This window comes from Prionailurus viverrinus, chromosome C1 (genome assembly GCF_022837055.1).
Source record: "Prionailurus viverrinus isolate Anna chromosome C1, UM_Priviv_1.0, whole genome shotgun sequence".
Lineage (NCBI taxonomy): Eukaryota > Metazoa > Chordata > Mammalia > Carnivora > Felidae > Prionailurus > Prionailurus viverrinus.
The window spans coordinates 207,471,773-207,488,885 of NC_062568.1; the positions used below are offsets into that span (position 1 = coordinate 207,471,773).

Consider the following 17,113-nt stretch of genomic DNA (forward strand, 5'->3'; position numbering starts at 1 on the left):
AGGAATGGGCAGAGAGAGAGAGGAGAGAGAATCCCCAGCAAGCCCCGCACTAACAAGCACAGGGCCCGAGGTGGGGCTCGATCCCACGAACCATGAGACCTGAGCTGAAACCAAGAGCCAGAGGCTTAACCGACTGAGCCATCCTGTGTTGGCGCTTCTGTGTTGCCTTCTTTCCAGTTGGCCTTGACCTTCCTTCCTACAGCTTCCTGAACCCCAAACAGGCCATCTTCCTCCTCCTCCGTCATCCCTACAGGTCATCCACCACCCTGGACTATGGATTCGGTGTCGTAAATAATTAGCTATTTCTCTCCAGCCCCCAGTCCATTCACTGTATTTGAGACTTGGGCCCCAGGTGCTCCTGACCTTCACCATCTCACACTTTCTAGCACTTTCTAGCACTTTCTAGCACTTTCTAGCACTGCCTCCCGAATTGCAAGCCCCGCCCACAGCCCCTTCTTCCAACTGTAGTCAGAGTTCCTTCTGTGAGCCAGCCTGGCCGTGCAGATCTTCTGCTTAGTGCCAGCAACCGCCACCCTGTCGCTTTGGGGGACACATCTTCCCTCTGTAACCTGACATTCAAGAGGCGTCACGATAGGGCCGCTGCCTGCCTTCCAGGCTCCCACGGCATCTCTCGCACTCAGCCCACATACCCCCACGCTGCAGGGGAAGCAATGTTTCGGGTCTTCAAACATCCCTCCCCTCACCCCAGCCTTTCACCTAGAAGGCTTCCCGATGCTTCCTGCTTACCTGCGCTTCCAGTCTCCGCCCCTCCGCCACCCCTTCCCCTTGCCACCACTGGCCCATCCCTTCCCGGGCTCTCAGGACTGCCTGTGCTGATCACCGCTGTTCAGACGTCTCGCTTGTCCATTTTCCCCACGAGCCCTTGGAGACGGAATTACATCCTGTTCATTGGTGTGTCCGTGGTGCGCCTGGAAGGTTTTCAAATACTTCTTAAAATAATGGCACACGCTACATCTAGAAGGAAAAAGTCAGAGTCGTTGGACAGGTTTATTGAAACTGAGCAGTTTTCCCACAATCCGAGTAAATGGCTTCGGGGACAGGTGGTGAGGCGTCTCCCCGACCACAAGTTCCCGTCACCAAACCCGGACAGAGTAACATCTGTTCATTTGGGAAGAGGAGTCACCATTAAGGCTGCTGTCACACGTGGGCTCTGGGGACGGAGACAGCTCAGGCTCTCTGGAAAGTCTGTTTGCACACTTGGCCTTCACAGAACATTTCCTAGGGAAAGGGGAAGGGGAGAAGAAAGATGAGTTGGCATGTGGGCTATTGATTATTATTACTCACAGCACTTCTGACAGCAGGGCTGGGGTGTCTCTTCCGACCCTGCTCCTCCAGCTCGGTGACACCAACTGGGTGTCCAACAATTCAACTCAATTCTGACACCGAAGACCCAGAGCTAGTGCAGACCCCACAGGTTAAGGGCTCGGCCTCCCAAAACCGCTCCAACTTTAGACATCAAACACCAGTCCCCCGCCACCCAAACTTCTGACTGCCCAGCTATTAAATGGGGATTCCCACCCCCTCTCCTCAGGGTCAGGAATTTGCTAGAACGGCTCACAGAAACGGCTTGGGATTCTGTCTCCCTCCCTCTCTGCCCCTCTCCCGCTTGTTCTCTATCTCTCTCTATGGAGAGCTTTATTATAAAGGATACAACTCAAGAACAGCCAAGTAGAGAGGTGCATAGGACACAGGATGGGGGGGGGTGTGTGTGCGGAACTTCCACGGGCCCTTCAGGGGGCCCACTCTCCCAGTGCGTCGATGTTTTCACCAACTAGGAAGCTCTCCAACCTTTCTCATTTAGGGGTGTTTGTGGGGGTTTCCTTACGTAGGCATGACTGATAAATCTTTGGCCATCTGGGAGACCCCGGCCCCCAGGCATCTCATTAGCCTACAGAGGACTCTCATTACTCTGGAGATCCCAAGGGTTTTAGGAACCAGATACCAAGACCAAATATTGATTCTATGTTCTATCACAGCATGTAAGAATTGTCCTGTGAGTGTCCTTAGAGCAAGGACCCTTCTCTCCTCTGCTTGGGCAGAGTTATGCCAAGGAAGGATGCATGCAATTTGCACATTACCTCTTACAGTCAACTAACCTATATCCTCAAACGTATTTGTCTTTCTTTGTAGTTCCCTATTACATTTTTGTGATGGCAAGTGTCTTGATTTTGATTTTATCGTCAGAAGAATGTCAGATTTGTCAATCTAGAATCAAAATATCTTTTTTTTTTTTTAAGTAAGCTCCACACCCAATGTGGTGCATGAACTCACAACCCCCAGATCAAGAGTCACCTGCTCCTACCTACTTAGCCAGCCAGGTGCCCCAAGAATCAAAATATCTTCAGTGTCTGTGCGATCAAAGACTATCCAGACTTTCAAAGACACACCTAACTTTAACGTAAGTGCTCTAATTTTGTTTCCACGGTTCTGGCCAAGATCTCACATACATTAAGGCAAAAGGGCATAGAGTTGAAAGCATACATTTTTGTCAGCCCTGGATTTGACTCGCTACTCACCAGCCATGGAGAGTTTCTAAATCTGAATCTCTTCATTTGTAAATGGGAAAAATAGAGTCCCTTTCACAGGACGGTCTTAAAGACCAAGTGAGATAAGACACGCAAGGATTTAGCACAGTAGTTGAGCACAAAGTCGACTCAAGAAATGTCAGCGATTATAATATATACAGCAGGAAGCAATTCTCATTTACAAAGCCATGATCAATCCTCGATGTACAATTTTATGCCTTCTAAATTATATTTAGAAATTATTGAATAGCTTGAGCTAGAACTTGCCCGTTCATGGAGTGCTGGGGGCATTGGCGATTGACACACTCTTCTGGAAGTAAGGTAATGAGGTAGCAAGAGGCAACGATGTGTGTGCCTCTGACCAGGATCCTCTCTGTGAATTCTTCCGAAGGAAATAAACCCATGGATGCAAAAAAGCTCCATTTACATGAATTTAAGCAATAGCAGGGGCGCCTGGGCGGCCCAGTCCATTAAGCATCCGACTCTTGACTTTGGCTCAGGTCGTGATCTCACGGTTTGTGAGTTTGAGCCTCGCATCAGGCTCTGAGCTGATGGTGGGGAACCTGCTTGGGATTCTGTCTCCCTCTCTCTCTCTGCCCCTCTCCCGCTTGTTCTCTCTCTCTCTCTCTAAATAAAAATAAACTTCAAAAAAAAAAAAAAGCAGTAGCAGAAAACACCCTGAAACAATACCCTGGACACTGGAATTAAGGAAATGTTTTTCAAAAATGATAATTCACCGACCTGATGGAATATTAAGCAGCCTGTAGCTCCCTTATTGTATATGTATATATGTATATGTATGTATACACGCTCGGGTCATGATCCCAGGGTTGTGGGATCAAGCCCCGCATTGGGCTCTGCGATGAGCATGGAACCTGCTCGGGATTCTCTCCCTCTCCCTCTCTGTGCCCCTCCCCCACCAAAATAAACAAACATTCCAAAAAAAAACAAAACAAAACAACCCAATGGTGGATTAGAATGGTGGGGTTGCTGTCGTGCTTTAATATTGTATCCTAAGAATGAAAGGTGGCGATCACCAGGTGGAGCTTGTCCCCTTCGATCCAATGGGTCCAGCCTCTGTTCTTCTTGTCCCCCTTCTGGACGCAGGTGAGTCTGTCACTGTCCCAGGTGACCAGGCTCTGCGTGAGAGAGGGGAGAAAATGCTGGCTGGCTCTGGCAGTGTCCTCAAAGTGGTCCTAAGTAGGACGCTGAGTTGATGTCGCCAAATCGAGGGCCTAGGTTATCACTTGAATTCTTTTACCTCGCATTTTCTGTTATCCAGGCCTTTATTCTCTTCCTCGAATTCTTCTCCAACCGTAAACGTACCGAGGTGGTTCCTCAGGCTGCTGTATGTGTGGATGGCAAAAGAATTCCCATTTTGCTCCATCACTTTCTGTGGCTTCAGCAACTTGGCTATCTTACGAGTGGCAAAGTCAATACCTTAAAACTAATTTCTAAAAAAGAAAAAAAAAAATCTCAACATCCACTCGAGACGCAAAGGCGAAGGGTTTGGCAGCCGCCCTCCAAGCCACTGTATTTCATAGCTAATGTTTCTGTTACGATTTCAATGCCACTTGTTGCCAAAATTGGACCTGTCGGGAGTCATCCTGGCAAAGCTCCGTCTCGAGGCTCGATTAAAAAGCTTGACCAAGGGGCGCCTGCGTGGCTCCGTTGGTTGAGCGTGGGATTCTTGGTTCCGGCTCAGGTCATGATCTCCTGGTTCCTGGGTTAGAGCCCCGCATCGGGCTCTGTGCTGACAGTGTGGAGTCTGCTTGGGATTCTCTCTCCCTCTCTCTCTCTCTGCCTCTCCTCTGTTCGTGAGTTCAAGCCCCACGTCAGCCTCTGCACTGGCGGGGTGGGGCCTGCTTAGGATTCTCTCTCTGCCTCTCTCTCTCTCTCTCTCAAAGATACATTAAAAAAAAAAAAAAAAAAAGCTTGACCGGCATTCAGGGAAGAGTCATTGGTGGGCCGTGCCTTGGGTTACGGATTTGCAGCTGGGCCTGGAAGAAGCCGTTCCAGGAGCTCCTCCAGGGGCTGGCAAGAGGACACAGAAGCCAAGGGGACAGGGCTCAGGTCCCAGCCCAAACTCAAACACAGCCACTCTGCCTTTGTCTGCTTTATGTATTTACACTTTTTGAAATTGCAGTTTATTTATTTATTTTGAGAGCATGAGCAGGGGAGGGGCAGAGAGAGGGAGAGAGAGAATCCTAAGCAGGCTCCGCGCAGTCAGCACGGAGTCTGACACGGGGCTCGAACTCACAAACTCTGAGATTGTGATCTGAGCTGAAACCAAGAATCAGATGCTTAAGTGACTGGGCCACCCAGGCGCCCCTGTATTTACACTTTTTTTTTAAGTTTATTTATTCATTTTTGAGAGAGAGAGAGAGAGAACACAAGTGGGGGAGGAGCAGAGAGAGAGAAAGACAGAATCTGAAACAGGCTCCAGGCTCTGAGCTGTCAGCACAAAGCCCGAGGTGGGGCTTGAACCCACAAACCATGAGATCATGACCTGACCCTAAGTGGGATGCTCAACTGAAGGAGCCACCCAGGCGCCCCTGTATTTACACTTTAAGACAGCATTTGAACAGTGTCTGAACAACACACACAAAAGTCAAAAGCCATGCACTCATGCATATAGTATCGTACATTTGGAAATCTTTAATAAACCTTAAAACAGAGCCACACACAGAAACACGGAATGCTGAGGAGAGCCGGGTTTTGATAGACGGTGGACTCGAACTCCGTTTTCCTGTTAGCAGCTTTGAGCACATTATGTAGCTAGAAGTAACTGTTGCTATTTCATTTATTTTTTTATTAAATAACCTGTGTCTGACACGAGGCTCGAATTCATGACCCTGTGACCAAGAGTCACAGGTTCTACTGAGCCAGCCCGGCAACTGTTGCTATTTTAAGTAGAGTAGCCAGGGGGCGCCTGGGTGGCTCAGTTGGTTAAGCTTCTGACTTCAGCTCAGGTCAGGATCTCGTCAATGGTCCCAGGGCTTCCAGCTCTGTGCTGACAGCTCGGAGCCCGGAGCCCGCTTCGGATTCTGTGTCTCCCTCTCTCTCTGCCCCTCCCCCACTCATGCTCTGTCTCTCAAAAGTGAATAAATGTTAATTTTTTTTTTTTTTTTTAAACTAGGACAGCCAGGTGACACTTCAGCCAGGAGAGGTCCCAGGGAGCCCAGGGACACCCGCAAGGATGTGCAGATGGGTTCAGGAACCACCAGGAGCCTGGCGTGGCTGGAGCATAATGAGGGAGAATCAGGAGGGGGGAGGATCTTGAGACGAAATGTGGGGGTACCATAAGAACCACTGGGCTCTAACTCAGAGAAAATGAAGTCAGATGGGTGCCACTGGACTGTTAGGAGCAGGTGACATGGTCTCCCTGGCAGAGAGCCACCACTGGATGCCGGCTCATCACCTACCATTTCTATGAGACCTAGGACATGGTTCTCCCATGTCGGGATTGTCCTATTATGTAAAAGAAATGTCCGGGAATCTTCATTTAAGAGAGTTACGTGCCTCATTGGAGGTAGTTTGGTTCTATCTTTTTTTTTTTTTTCAAGATTTTTTTTTTTAACGTTTATTTATTTTCGAGACAGAGAGAGACAGAGCATGAACGGGGGAGGGTCAGAGAGAGGGAGACACAGAATCTGAAACAGGCTCCAGGCTCTGAGCTGTCAGCACAGAGCCCGACGCGGGGCTTGAACTCACGGACCGTGAGATCATGACCTGAGCCGAAGTCGGACGCTTAACCGACTGAGCCACCCAGGCGCCCCATTTGGTTCTATCTTTTAAAATTTTTACAGTAACCTCTACATCCAACATGGGGCTCAAACTTAAAACCCAGAGATCAAGAGTTGCACGCTCTATTGACCGCACCAGTCAGGTGCCCCCCGAGTTGACCCCTGTTTGTTTTAAAGATTTTTTTAATGTTTACTTATTTTAAAGTTTATTTATTTTGAGGGCAGAGGGAGGAGAGAGAGAGAGGGGGAGGGAGAGAGAGAGAGAGAGAGAATATATCTCAAGCAGGCTCCATGCTGTCAACACAGACCCTGATGCAGCACTTGAACCCATGAACCACGAGGCCATGACCTGAGCCAAAGTCGGACCCTTAACCACTGAGCCACCCAGGTACCCCAGAAACAGAGAGAGAGAGAAAGGGAGAGGCAGAGGGAGAAGGAGAAAGAGAATCTCAAGCAGGCTCCATGCCCAATGCAGAGCCCAACGCGGGGCTCGAACTCCCGAGCCGTGAGATGATGACCTGAGCCGAAGTCGGATGCTCAACCGACTGAGCCACCCAGGCGACCCTAAGGATTTTAGTTTTAAGTAATCCCTACACCCAACGTGGAGCTCGAACTCACCACTCCGAGATCAAGAGTCTCACGCTCCACTGACTAAGCCAGCAAGACACGAACCCCTGTTTTAATCTGTTTGCCTAACAGATTCATTTTTATCTGACATGAACTGCTACTTGGGGCTTCACACATCATTTCCAGTCCAGGAAAATCGGCCAAGCAATGAGCAGGGCCCCTGCAGTATTTCTAAACTCCAAATACAAATGTCCTTATTTTGAGAAAACCTTTTTTTTTTTTTTTTTTAATTTTTAAGTAATCTGTCCAATCAACATGGGGCTCGAACTCACAACCCTGAGATGAAGAGTTGTTTGCTCTACCAAGTGAGCCAGCCAGGTGCCCAAGAAACTTTTTTTTTCTTTTTTTTCACAATTAAGTATTGAGGCTAAACCCTTAAAAAATATTTATCTCATTATTAAAAAGACCAAGCCAAATTTAAAAGTTATTGCTGAATTTCCTTAAACACCATTGTGTAAGTCAAACAGAACCAACTTAACCAACCAAATAAAAAACAAACTTTAGATTATTACTTTACATCAGTTATGGTTTTAAAACCTGTAAGCCCCAAGTTGACTGTAGAGATTACTTTAAAAAAAAATCTTTAGGGGCGCTTGGGTGGCTCAGTCAGTTAAGCGTCTGACTTCCGCTCAGGTCATAATCTTGCAGATCGAGAGTTCGAGCCCCACATCAGACTCACTGCTGTCAGCATGGACCTGCTTGGGATCCTCTGTCTCTCTCTCTGCCGCTCCACCTCTCACACACTCTCTGTCTCTCTCAAAAATAAGTAAACATTTTTCTGGGGCGCCTGGGTAGCTCAGTTGGTTGGGCGTCCGACTTCGGCTCAGGTCACGATCTCACAGTCCGTGAGTTCGAGCCCCGTGTCGGGCTCTGGGCTGACGGCTCAGAGCCTGGAGCCTGCTTCCGATTCTGTGTTTCCCTCTCTCTCTGCCCCTCCCCCGTTCATGCTCTGTCTCTCTCACTCTCAAAAATGAATAAATGTTAAAAAAAAAAAAGTAAACATTTTTAAAAAATTAAAAAATAGTAAGTTAAATAATATAAAATCTTTAATAGTAAGTTAAAATCTTCAAGGGATGCTTGGCTGGGTCAGTTGGTAGAGCATGTGTCTCTTGATCTCAGGATCAGGAGTTCAGGCCCCTCGTCAGGCTCTGTGCTGACAGCTCAGAGCCTGGAGCCTGCTTCGGATTCTGTGTCTCCCTCTCTCTCTACCCCACCCCTGCTTGCATTCTGTTTCTCTGTCTCTCAAAAATGAATGTTAGGGGCGCCTGGGTGGCGCAGTCGGTTAAGCATCCGACTTCAGCCAGGTCACGATCTCGCGGTCCGGGAGTTCGAGCCCCGCGTCAGGCTCTGGGCTGATGGCTCAGAGCCTGGAGCCTGTTTCCGATTCTGTGTCTCCCTCTCTCTCTGTCCCTCCCCCATTCATGCTCTGTCTCTCTCTGTCCCAAAAATAAATAAAAAACATTGAAAAAAAAAAAAAAAAAAAATGAATGTTAAAAAAAAAATTTTTTTTTAATGCTGGAGAAGATTCCTGGAGCTTGTTGAACAGTAGCTTTAAGAAGAGACACATTTTTTTTCTTTTTTTTTTAAGAGAGAGAGAAAGAGTTCAAGCAGGAGAGAGAGGCAGAGGGAGACAGAGAATCCCAACCAGGCTCCACACTCAGGAGGGAGCCTGACACAGGGCTAGATCCCACGACCCCAGGATCATGACCTGAACTGAAATCGAGTCAGACATGCAACTGACTGAGCCATCCAGGTGCCCTGAGGGACACACTTTCTTAAAGCTGTGGCACCACCCTTGCCTCTCTCCAGGCCAAAGACATACTTATTTTTATTAATTATTTTTTTAATGTTTATTGAGAGAGAGAGAGTGTGTGTGTGTGTGCGCGTGCGTGCGCAGGAGGGGGAGGGGCAGAGAGAGAGCAAGAGAGAGAGAGAGAGGGAGAGAGAGAGAGAATCCCAAGCAGACTCTGCCCTATCAGGGCAGGGACCTACGCAGAGCTCGATCCGACCAACCATGAGATCGTGACCTGAGCTGAAATCAAGCGACGGATGCTCAACCGACTGAGCCACCCAGGCACCCAGGGAAATGACGTATTTAAATACACTTTACTGGGGGTGGGAGTAGGGGTAGAGAGATCAAAGTTCTAAATGCGCAGTCGCTGTACTTAGGAATTTATAACCAAGGAAGGTAAAAACAGAATAATCAAAGTTTCCCTTTAAGAAGAGAATCTGCTCCAATCAAAGGAAAATTAAAAACAATCTTCTCGAACCCAAAAGCACCTTGATTATTCCAGTTCTGTGTCATAAATCCCTTCCGTGTGCTATGTGCTTATTTTTTAAAAGAATCTAAATGTTAAGACATTGTGTAGTTTACTAAGCACTTTGTTAAGTTCATTATTCAGCCAGGACAGAGATCTCAAGCTCTGTTTTTTGTCAAAAGGGACAGATTTCCTGGGTGGATATTTCTCCCATCCAAAAAAAAAAAAAAAAAAAAAAGTAATAAGGGTCCTCTGGTTTTTATTATAGGACCTATCTTTAGTTGCCTGCCTATAAACCTCTGTCTTTAACAAACATGTTTTAGTTCATTCTGTAAAGTCATAAGACATGGCTATGTTAGGAGAGAATGCTAATTCACAAAATGTACTTATTAATCAATTCAAACAACTGAATTTAAAATGAGCCTTAGTTTTTAAAAATAATTTTTAATGTTTATTTATTTTTGAGAGACAGAGAGAGACAGAGTGCAAGCTGGGGAGGGGCAGAGAGGGAGAGGGAGACACAGAATCTGAAGCAGGCTCCGGGCTCCGAGCTGTCAGCACAGAGCCTGAGGCACAGCTTGAACTCACGAACGGTGAGATCATGACCTGAGCTGAAGTCGGACGCTTAACCCACTAAGCCACCCAGGCACCCCTGTAATTTTTTTAAAATGTAATGTAGGACTTATTGTGGGTTTTCTACTGAAGTCTGCTTGCAGTACAGCTTTTCTGTTGTGATAAAATATACATAACATAAAATGTATCATTTTACCTATTTTTAGGCATACAGTTCCATGGTGTTAAGTACATTCATAATGTTGTACAACCACCACCATTATCTAATTCCAGAACTTTTTCATTATCCCGAGCAGAAACTCTGTTCTTGATGGGGTTCAGGTCACGTTACCCCAAAATGTGGTAGCTTGGCATACTGAATAGTTCAAGTTGAACGAATTTGAAGAATGGTTTGTGCTAGAAGAACTTTCTGATTTTTCCCTGAGGCCGGTCCTAAGACCCTCACATGAGAGGTGCCCTCTCTATAATGGAGGATAGGAACATCCTGAGCTCTGAAAACATGGGACATAGAAAGGAATTTGAAGAACAGGGTTTGCAAACCAAGTTTCTAAGTTCACTTGGTATTTTTCAACTCTAGAATTTCTATTTGTTTCTTTTTTCAACTCTGTTCTGTTACCTTCATATGGATTCTGGGTCCTTGCCAAAATTAAGCTCAGCGTAACTGCTTCATAGTCTATTTCTGATAATCCTGGTATCTGGAGACACCATTTCTATTGTTTGTTGTTTCTTTTTTTTTTTTTTTAATTTTTTTTTTCAACGTTTATTTTATTTTTGGGACAGAGAGAGACAGAGCATGAACGGGGGAAGGGCAGAGAGAGAGGGAGACACAGAATCGGAAACAGGCTCCAGGCTCCGAGCCATCAGCCCAGAGCCTGACGCGGGGCTCGAATTCACGGACCGCGAGATCGTGACCTGGCTGAAGTCGGACGCTTAACCGACTGCGCCACCCAGGCGCCCCTATTATTTGTTGTTTCTGTTGATCCTTGCTATTGGGGTCTTTTTATCTCTTGGCAGCTTTGTTGAGGTATAAAGAACACATACATATGTTCTTTACATACATATAAAGATATGTACAAAGAACAGTACATATCTAATATGTGCAATTTAACGTGTTTGGACTCAAGCAAACATTCATGGTCCCATCACCTCGATCACCGCACACAGACATTATCCAACACCTCCCAGAGTTTTCCTGTCATGGGTTTTTATCTCCTTAGGTAGTTATCTAACTGTGATTATTTACTGGGCATTGTTTCTGTACAAACAATTCAAGAACTTGCATGATGTTCTCTTCCTCCAAAGAGGGTTTTTTGTTTTTAAATTGCTTTTAAGGCCACTAGCTACCTGGAAGTACTTTTTTTCTAAGAGAGAGAGCACAAGTGGGGGAGGGGTGGAGGGAGGGAGGGGGGAGAGGCGGAGAGGCGGGGGGAGAGAGAGAGAGAGAGAGAGAGAGAGAGAGAGATTGAGAATCTTAAGCAGGCTCCACGCTCAGCATGGAGCCCAACGTGGGGCTCGATCCCCTGACCCTGGGATCCTGACCTGAGCTGAAATCAAGGGTTGGACTCCCAACCAACTGAGCCACCCAGGTACCCCTATCTGAAAGCACTTTAATTCAAGTTCAGGTCTTGAGATTTTTCTGGACCACCAAGACGATTCAAAGTGAAACAACAGTCTATTCAAAAGCTATTTACCTCCAGGTCTCCCTCACTCCTCAGGTACGGAATCCTACCCAGAGGAGGGTGTTTACAGAGTGTCCACCCTTGACCAACTCAGGACTCCCACTCTTGCCCCCTCCACCGATCCCATGAAGCTCCCCAAACTGCAGCTGAATCTCCCAAACAGCCTGAGGTAGGAACCGTCCTAAGTGCTGGGCTCGCCTCTCTGGATTCTTCTTTCCTGGACCTCAGCGTGATAATTCGTCATTATTCTGGTAGCTCTCTGATGTTCCCTAAGAAGTTTTAAAATATACATATACATTTGGTCTAGCTTAATTTAGCTGTCTTCGTTGAGAGTATAAATAAATTAGCTTGCCATCAGCAGAGGCAAAAGTCCTCAGGAAAGGTCTGAACACTTCCGCATAGGTTGGCATTAGAATATACATAAATAGGGACAATCGGTTTTACGGCACAGTTGAACAGCCCAGGGGTTGGGGTGTTCCTATCCCGGGACCTGAGCGCTCAGTTGAAAAAGCCTCATCTAACTTTTGACTCCCCCAAGCCTTCACTCCCAATAGTCTCCTGTTGACCGGAAGCCTTCCCAACAACATAAACAATACACATTTTGTATCTTATATGTATTATATGCTGTATTCCTACAATGAAGTAAGCTAGAGAAAAGATGATGTTAGTAAGAAAATCATAAGGAAAAGAAAATAGATGAACAATTCTGTACTGTATTTATATATATATTTTAAAAAATCCTCATATAAGGGGACCTGCACAGTTGTCCTACCCACCTACCTACCTTCTGCAGTTGTCCTAATGACGACTTGATGCATCAAAGAGCCCTACTTCTTAAATTTTAATTTGCATCTGAATCACCTGAGAATCTGGTTAAATGCAGATTCTGATTCCGTAGGTCTGGGATCCAGGGTGAGGCACAGAATCTGCGAGCTAAGAAAATCCTGCTAGTTCTAGAGAAACAAAACCTACACCCATCTGGTCCTGAGCCCCTAATCTGCCCAGGGGGAAAACCGGTTGACCCTGGAGTCCTTGTTCTTTACACACGGAAGGCAGAAGAGAGTGTTGACATACGAGTAGCCATGTGGCCAAATCATTTTCTTCTCAGCTCGTTAGGAACTGGCAATAAGTTTTAAGTCTGATTTCAGCTACTGTATAAAATGCTAAGAGATATCTCGGTTTGTAATTTAGATACCTAGAATATCAGATCTGGTCCAGCTACCTCGCTTAACAAATGAAGAAAGTAAAGGAACTCAGGGGTTATGTAACTTTTTAAAAAATGTTTATTTATTTTTGAGAGAGAGAGAGCACGAGCAGGGGAGGGGCAGAGAGAGAGGGAGACACGGAATCCGAAGCAGGCTCCAGCCTCCGAGCTGTCAGCACAGAGCCTGACTCGAAGCTGGAACTCACAGCCGGGCTGTGAGATCAGGACCTGAGCTGAAGTCAGATGCTTAATGCTTAACCGACTGAGCCACCCAGGCGCCCCAGGGGTTATGTAACTGTGATTCTATTACCAACTATCAACGGCAAGGTTATCTGGGTTTCCGCTTAGCTGCTCTGTTAATCAAGTAGCCTCTCAATTCCAGAAATCCTTAGCACACTCACATTTCTTGTGGAAAAGAGATTGCAAGTAAGAGTTAAGTGTGTTGTCTGGATCCAGCATCTTTCTGGAACCTGAACCCAAAGGAAGAAAAGGGGTTGTGAGGCAGGATGCTGATTCAATCTCCATGGCTTGTGAGTTGGATGATAAATAAATGTAAGTCACGGAAATAAATAAACAGCCTCTGTTAGCCTCTAGGATCTAATACAGTGGCAGATAATTGTGAAGCCTGTATTGACATCATGGGAAAAACAAGTTAGACAAGCAAGACAGTGTGGGGACAGGTGAACGATGGACTAACACACATTTGAAAAACACTAATAGTGGGGTGCCTGGGTGGCGCAGTTGGTTGAGCGTCCGACTTCAGCCAGGTCACGATCTCGCGGTCCGTGAGTTCGAGCCCCGCGTCAGGCTCTGGGCTGATGGCTCAGAGCCTGGAGCCTGTTTCCGATTCTGTGTCTCCCTCTCTCTCTGCCCCGCCCCCGTTCATGCTCTGTCTCTCTCCGTTCCAAAAATAAATAAACGTTGAAAAAAAAAAAAAAAAAGAAAAACACTAATAGCAACATTGAAAAGGCTGCCTTGTGGGGCGCCTGGGTGGCTCTGTCAGTTAAGCGTCTGACTTCAGCCCAGGGCATGATCTCACAGTTCGTGGGTTTGAGCTCCACATCAGGCTCTGTCCTGGTGGTGTGGAGTCTGCTTGGGATTCTCTCTCTCTCCCTCTCTCTCACTCTCCTCTTGCTCTCTGCCCCTTCCCCACTTGGTCTCTCTCTCAAAATAAATAAATAAACTTTAAAAAAGAAAAAAAAGGGGTGCCTGGGTGGCTCAGTTGGTTAATCGTCCGACTTCAGCTCAGGTCATGATCTCACGGTCCGTGAGTTCAAGCCCCGCGTCGGGTTCTGTGCTGACAGCTCAGAGCCTGGAGCCTGCTTCGGATTCTGTGTCTCCCTCTCTCTCTGCCCCCCCCCTGCTCATGCTCTGTCTCTCTCTGTCTCAAAGATAAATAAAAACATTAAAAAAAAGAAGCCTGCTTTGTGATACCAGATGGATTAGCTCAAGATGTCTTCCCACACTTGCATGGATGGCCAACTCCATTCCGTTTGGTCTCAGAGGTTTGCTCCAAAAGCCATGGAAATTGCCAGAAACAAAGTATACAGCAAGGCAAAGTTCAAAGCCATCACCTGATATTTAACACTTTATCCTCCACACGAGTAAACCAGATACCAGCCAGATAGATCAGGGAAGAAAGCGCTTATGGTCACATGCCTCCCCTAATTTGGCAGGTAGAGAGACAAGGAAACCATCAGGACCTACCGCCTTTGGGAAGAACAAGCGTTAATTCCTTCTTGGAAGTTGGAAAGAGAAAGGCAATGAGATTCGGGTTGAAGTAAGCAGAACGTACCACCCCCAAATACACCACTTCGGCACATTGATTATTATATTGAACTGCAGACGGCTGGGAAGAAGCTGACAGAAGAAAAGCTCTCTGCCCTCCCCCTCCCCCACTGGCCCCAAAGCAGGACCTACTTTCGTAAAGTTGTCCCCCGTCCCTCACTGTTCCCAACAGACGCAAGTCAGGGAGGCGACTCTAGACTCTAGCCAACCTGGAGAGGGCACCAGAAGAATCATAATAAAAAACCTTCCCAGCCAGCCCTTATTTTGTTAGTTCTCGCCCGGCTAAGATGCTCTATAGACGGGCTCAAGTTCCAGCCACTCCACACTGAGTGCCGGCATCGTGTCTTCACCAGGCAGGTGTTAACTAACTTCCGTTTGTTAATCTGTCTTCTGTTAGCCTAATTCAGGGGCCCCAGGCAATGGACCTAAAATGGGATGAGGACAAAAGACTTCTTCCCTTCAGGACAGCATTTTGTGTCCTTCTGAATCAGACTTAGCTTGAGAAGCTCCAGACGTCCCTACTCAAGGTGGGAAGGGAGGAGAGAAACCCACCGAAGGCACAGAAATCTTAAAAGCACACTGGAGCCACAGAACCGTACATTTCTAAATGGTTAAAATGCCCAATTGTATGTTTTGTATATTTTACCACCATTTTTTAAAGGAAAAAAACCAAAACTGGACTCCTCTCTTTCAATTTACAGATGGAAAAAACGGAGACCCAGTGTCAAATAATGAGAAGAAGCCAGAGGAAACACCAGGTCCCCATACTTCCAGCAGCTGGAGACCGTCTGTCAAAAGTGCCACTGATCGGTGTCATTCAGGAGAAAGCGCTGGGCCCGCAGGGCTCCACCCACCAAATCTGAAGAATGAGACTCAGGGCAGGACAAACTGGGACTGGGTAAGGAAGGGAGGCCTTCTAACCACCAAGGGTGGGGAACATTCTTCAAACGCTCTGGGAAGCAAGGACATGGGTCAGACCCCCGCCACGCCCCTGGTGGCCACAGAGTCCCCCTTCCTCCGTGCAGACCAGGCTGTCCTTTAAGCGCTGGGAAGCCGGGCAGGGGGCAAAGAAGCGACCCCTCCGGGCACCCACGATAGTCCTCAGGGCTGGCACTGTGTCCTAGGGGCCGAGAGGAGTGGCTTCTAAGGGGTGTGGGTTTCTGGTCCTCACTCAAGCCCTGGCGGGGAGAAGGGAGTCAGGAAACTAAAGATTCCCAAGGTGATTCCCCAACTCGAGAGGGCGCCAGAGTCACCGGGCAGGGGCACCTCCTGCACCAGAGCGCGCCCGGAGCTGCCCCCACCCGGAGGGTGGCGACCTCCCTGGCAGAGCCACCGGGCTCCAGGAAGCGCAGAGACGGCTGCCCAGAGCCCCGCGGCAGAGGGGCCGGGGCGCCCCCTCACCGGCAGGGCCCCATCGTGCCCCCAAGTCCCCTTGCGAGGTGCCCGGCGACCCAGGTGTCCCCCGGTGGGGCAGGAGCCTTGACCACAGGGCCGGTAGCGACTGACGGGTGCATAGGGGGGAGGGACGGGCGACAGGGAGAAGGAAGGACCAGGGGATGAGGGGGGACATAAGTGGGACGTGGGGACGGATGATGGAAAGGGCGGTGGGGGGGGGGGGAAGGGGGTGGGGAGACGGGGAGTTGTCAGGACCAGGGGATGGGGGTGGGGACAAAGGATGGTCCGAGGTAGTGACACGGGATGGGGAGATGCGAATACAAGGGGGGCGGTGGGAGAGGGGGTGGGGGGCGTGGTACCAGGGGACAGAGGACGAAAAGATGGGGGACAGGGGGACAGGGGATGGAGGATGGGGGCTACGGGGACCAGAGGACCCAGAGACGGAGAGACGGGGGCGGGGTGGGGGTACGGAGGCCCGAGGACAGGGTGGGGGCGGCAGGGCGGGGGTCAGGGGGACGGCGAGGCCAGGCAGGGCCGCCTCAGCCTCAAGCCGGGACGGCCGCCCCTCCCGTCCTACCTAAGGCCAGCATGTAGCCGTCGAAGTTGTCGCTGCTGAGCAGGTTCCAGGTGACGCTGAGGTCCGCGGGCATGGCCGGGCAGGGCGACAGTGGCCAGCGGGCGGCGGGGCCTCGGCCTATCTGCGGTGCCGGGGCCGGGGCCGGGGCGGGGGTGGAGGGGGCGGGCCGGGGCGGGGGCGGGCCCGGGCGGGACCGCGGTGGGGACAGCAGCGTGGGCGGGAGGAGCCGTGCAGAGCGGAGCGGGGGACGCACCTCTTGGTCCCCAGCCCGTTGCGCCGCGCTTTTCTGTGCTCGCGGACACTCCTGCGTCCCCGGGCCTCCCCGCTCCTGCTCCTCTTCCTCTTGAACCCTAAACCCAGGCGCGCCCCAGACAGTGTTCCCAACCACACTTCTTTCTCTGCCACGTGGTAATGACCAAGGGCATCTCCTTCAAACTCATGGCATTAATTAGTGTTTGGGCTGCAAATGGCAGGTCAATAAACCCAGCTCCAGCGGTCTCCCCGTAAACAGAGAGGCTTATCTTCTTTACCTTATCAAGCCGACCTGGGGTGACAAGTTGCTGGCGATGACCTGGCAACTCCAGGCCAGGGAAGTGGCACCTGGCCTCTTAAGCCTACCCTACCGTCAAGAGTTGGCTGCTGGGTTTCCAGCCAGGACATCCACATGCAAGCTGACAAAGAAAGTGCACCTGCCATTATCCTTCGTCAGATTTGTTTACA

General features: G+C 48.9%; 2 protein-coding genes across 2 annotated transcripts in view; both read right to left on the minus strand.

Moving 5' to 3' along the window:
* Positions 1-994: 994 nt before the first annotated feature.
* RBP7 (retinol binding protein 7) lies at positions 995-16,727 on the minus strand. The gene is made up of 4 exons (XM_047870476.1): positions 16,394-16,727; positions 3,808-3,986; positions 3,584-3,685; positions 995-1,239 (listed from the first exon to the last, which is right to left on the minus strand). Exons 1-4 carry the CDS (start codon positions 16,464-16,466, stop codon positions 1,189-1,191), a joined length of 405 nt encoding a protein of 134 aa, XP_047726432.1. The 5' UTR covers positions 16,467-16,727; the 3' UTR covers positions 995-1,188.
* NMNAT1 (nicotinamide nucleotide adenylyltransferase 1) overlaps positions 995-17,113 on the minus strand; it is a 53,058-nt gene continuing 36,939 nt past the window's right edge. The window contains exon 8 of the mRNA XM_047870467.1: positions 995-1,239. The gene's annotated coding sequence lies outside the window, so the exon portion shown is untranslated. The remainder of the gene's footprint in view (positions 1,240-17,113) is intronic.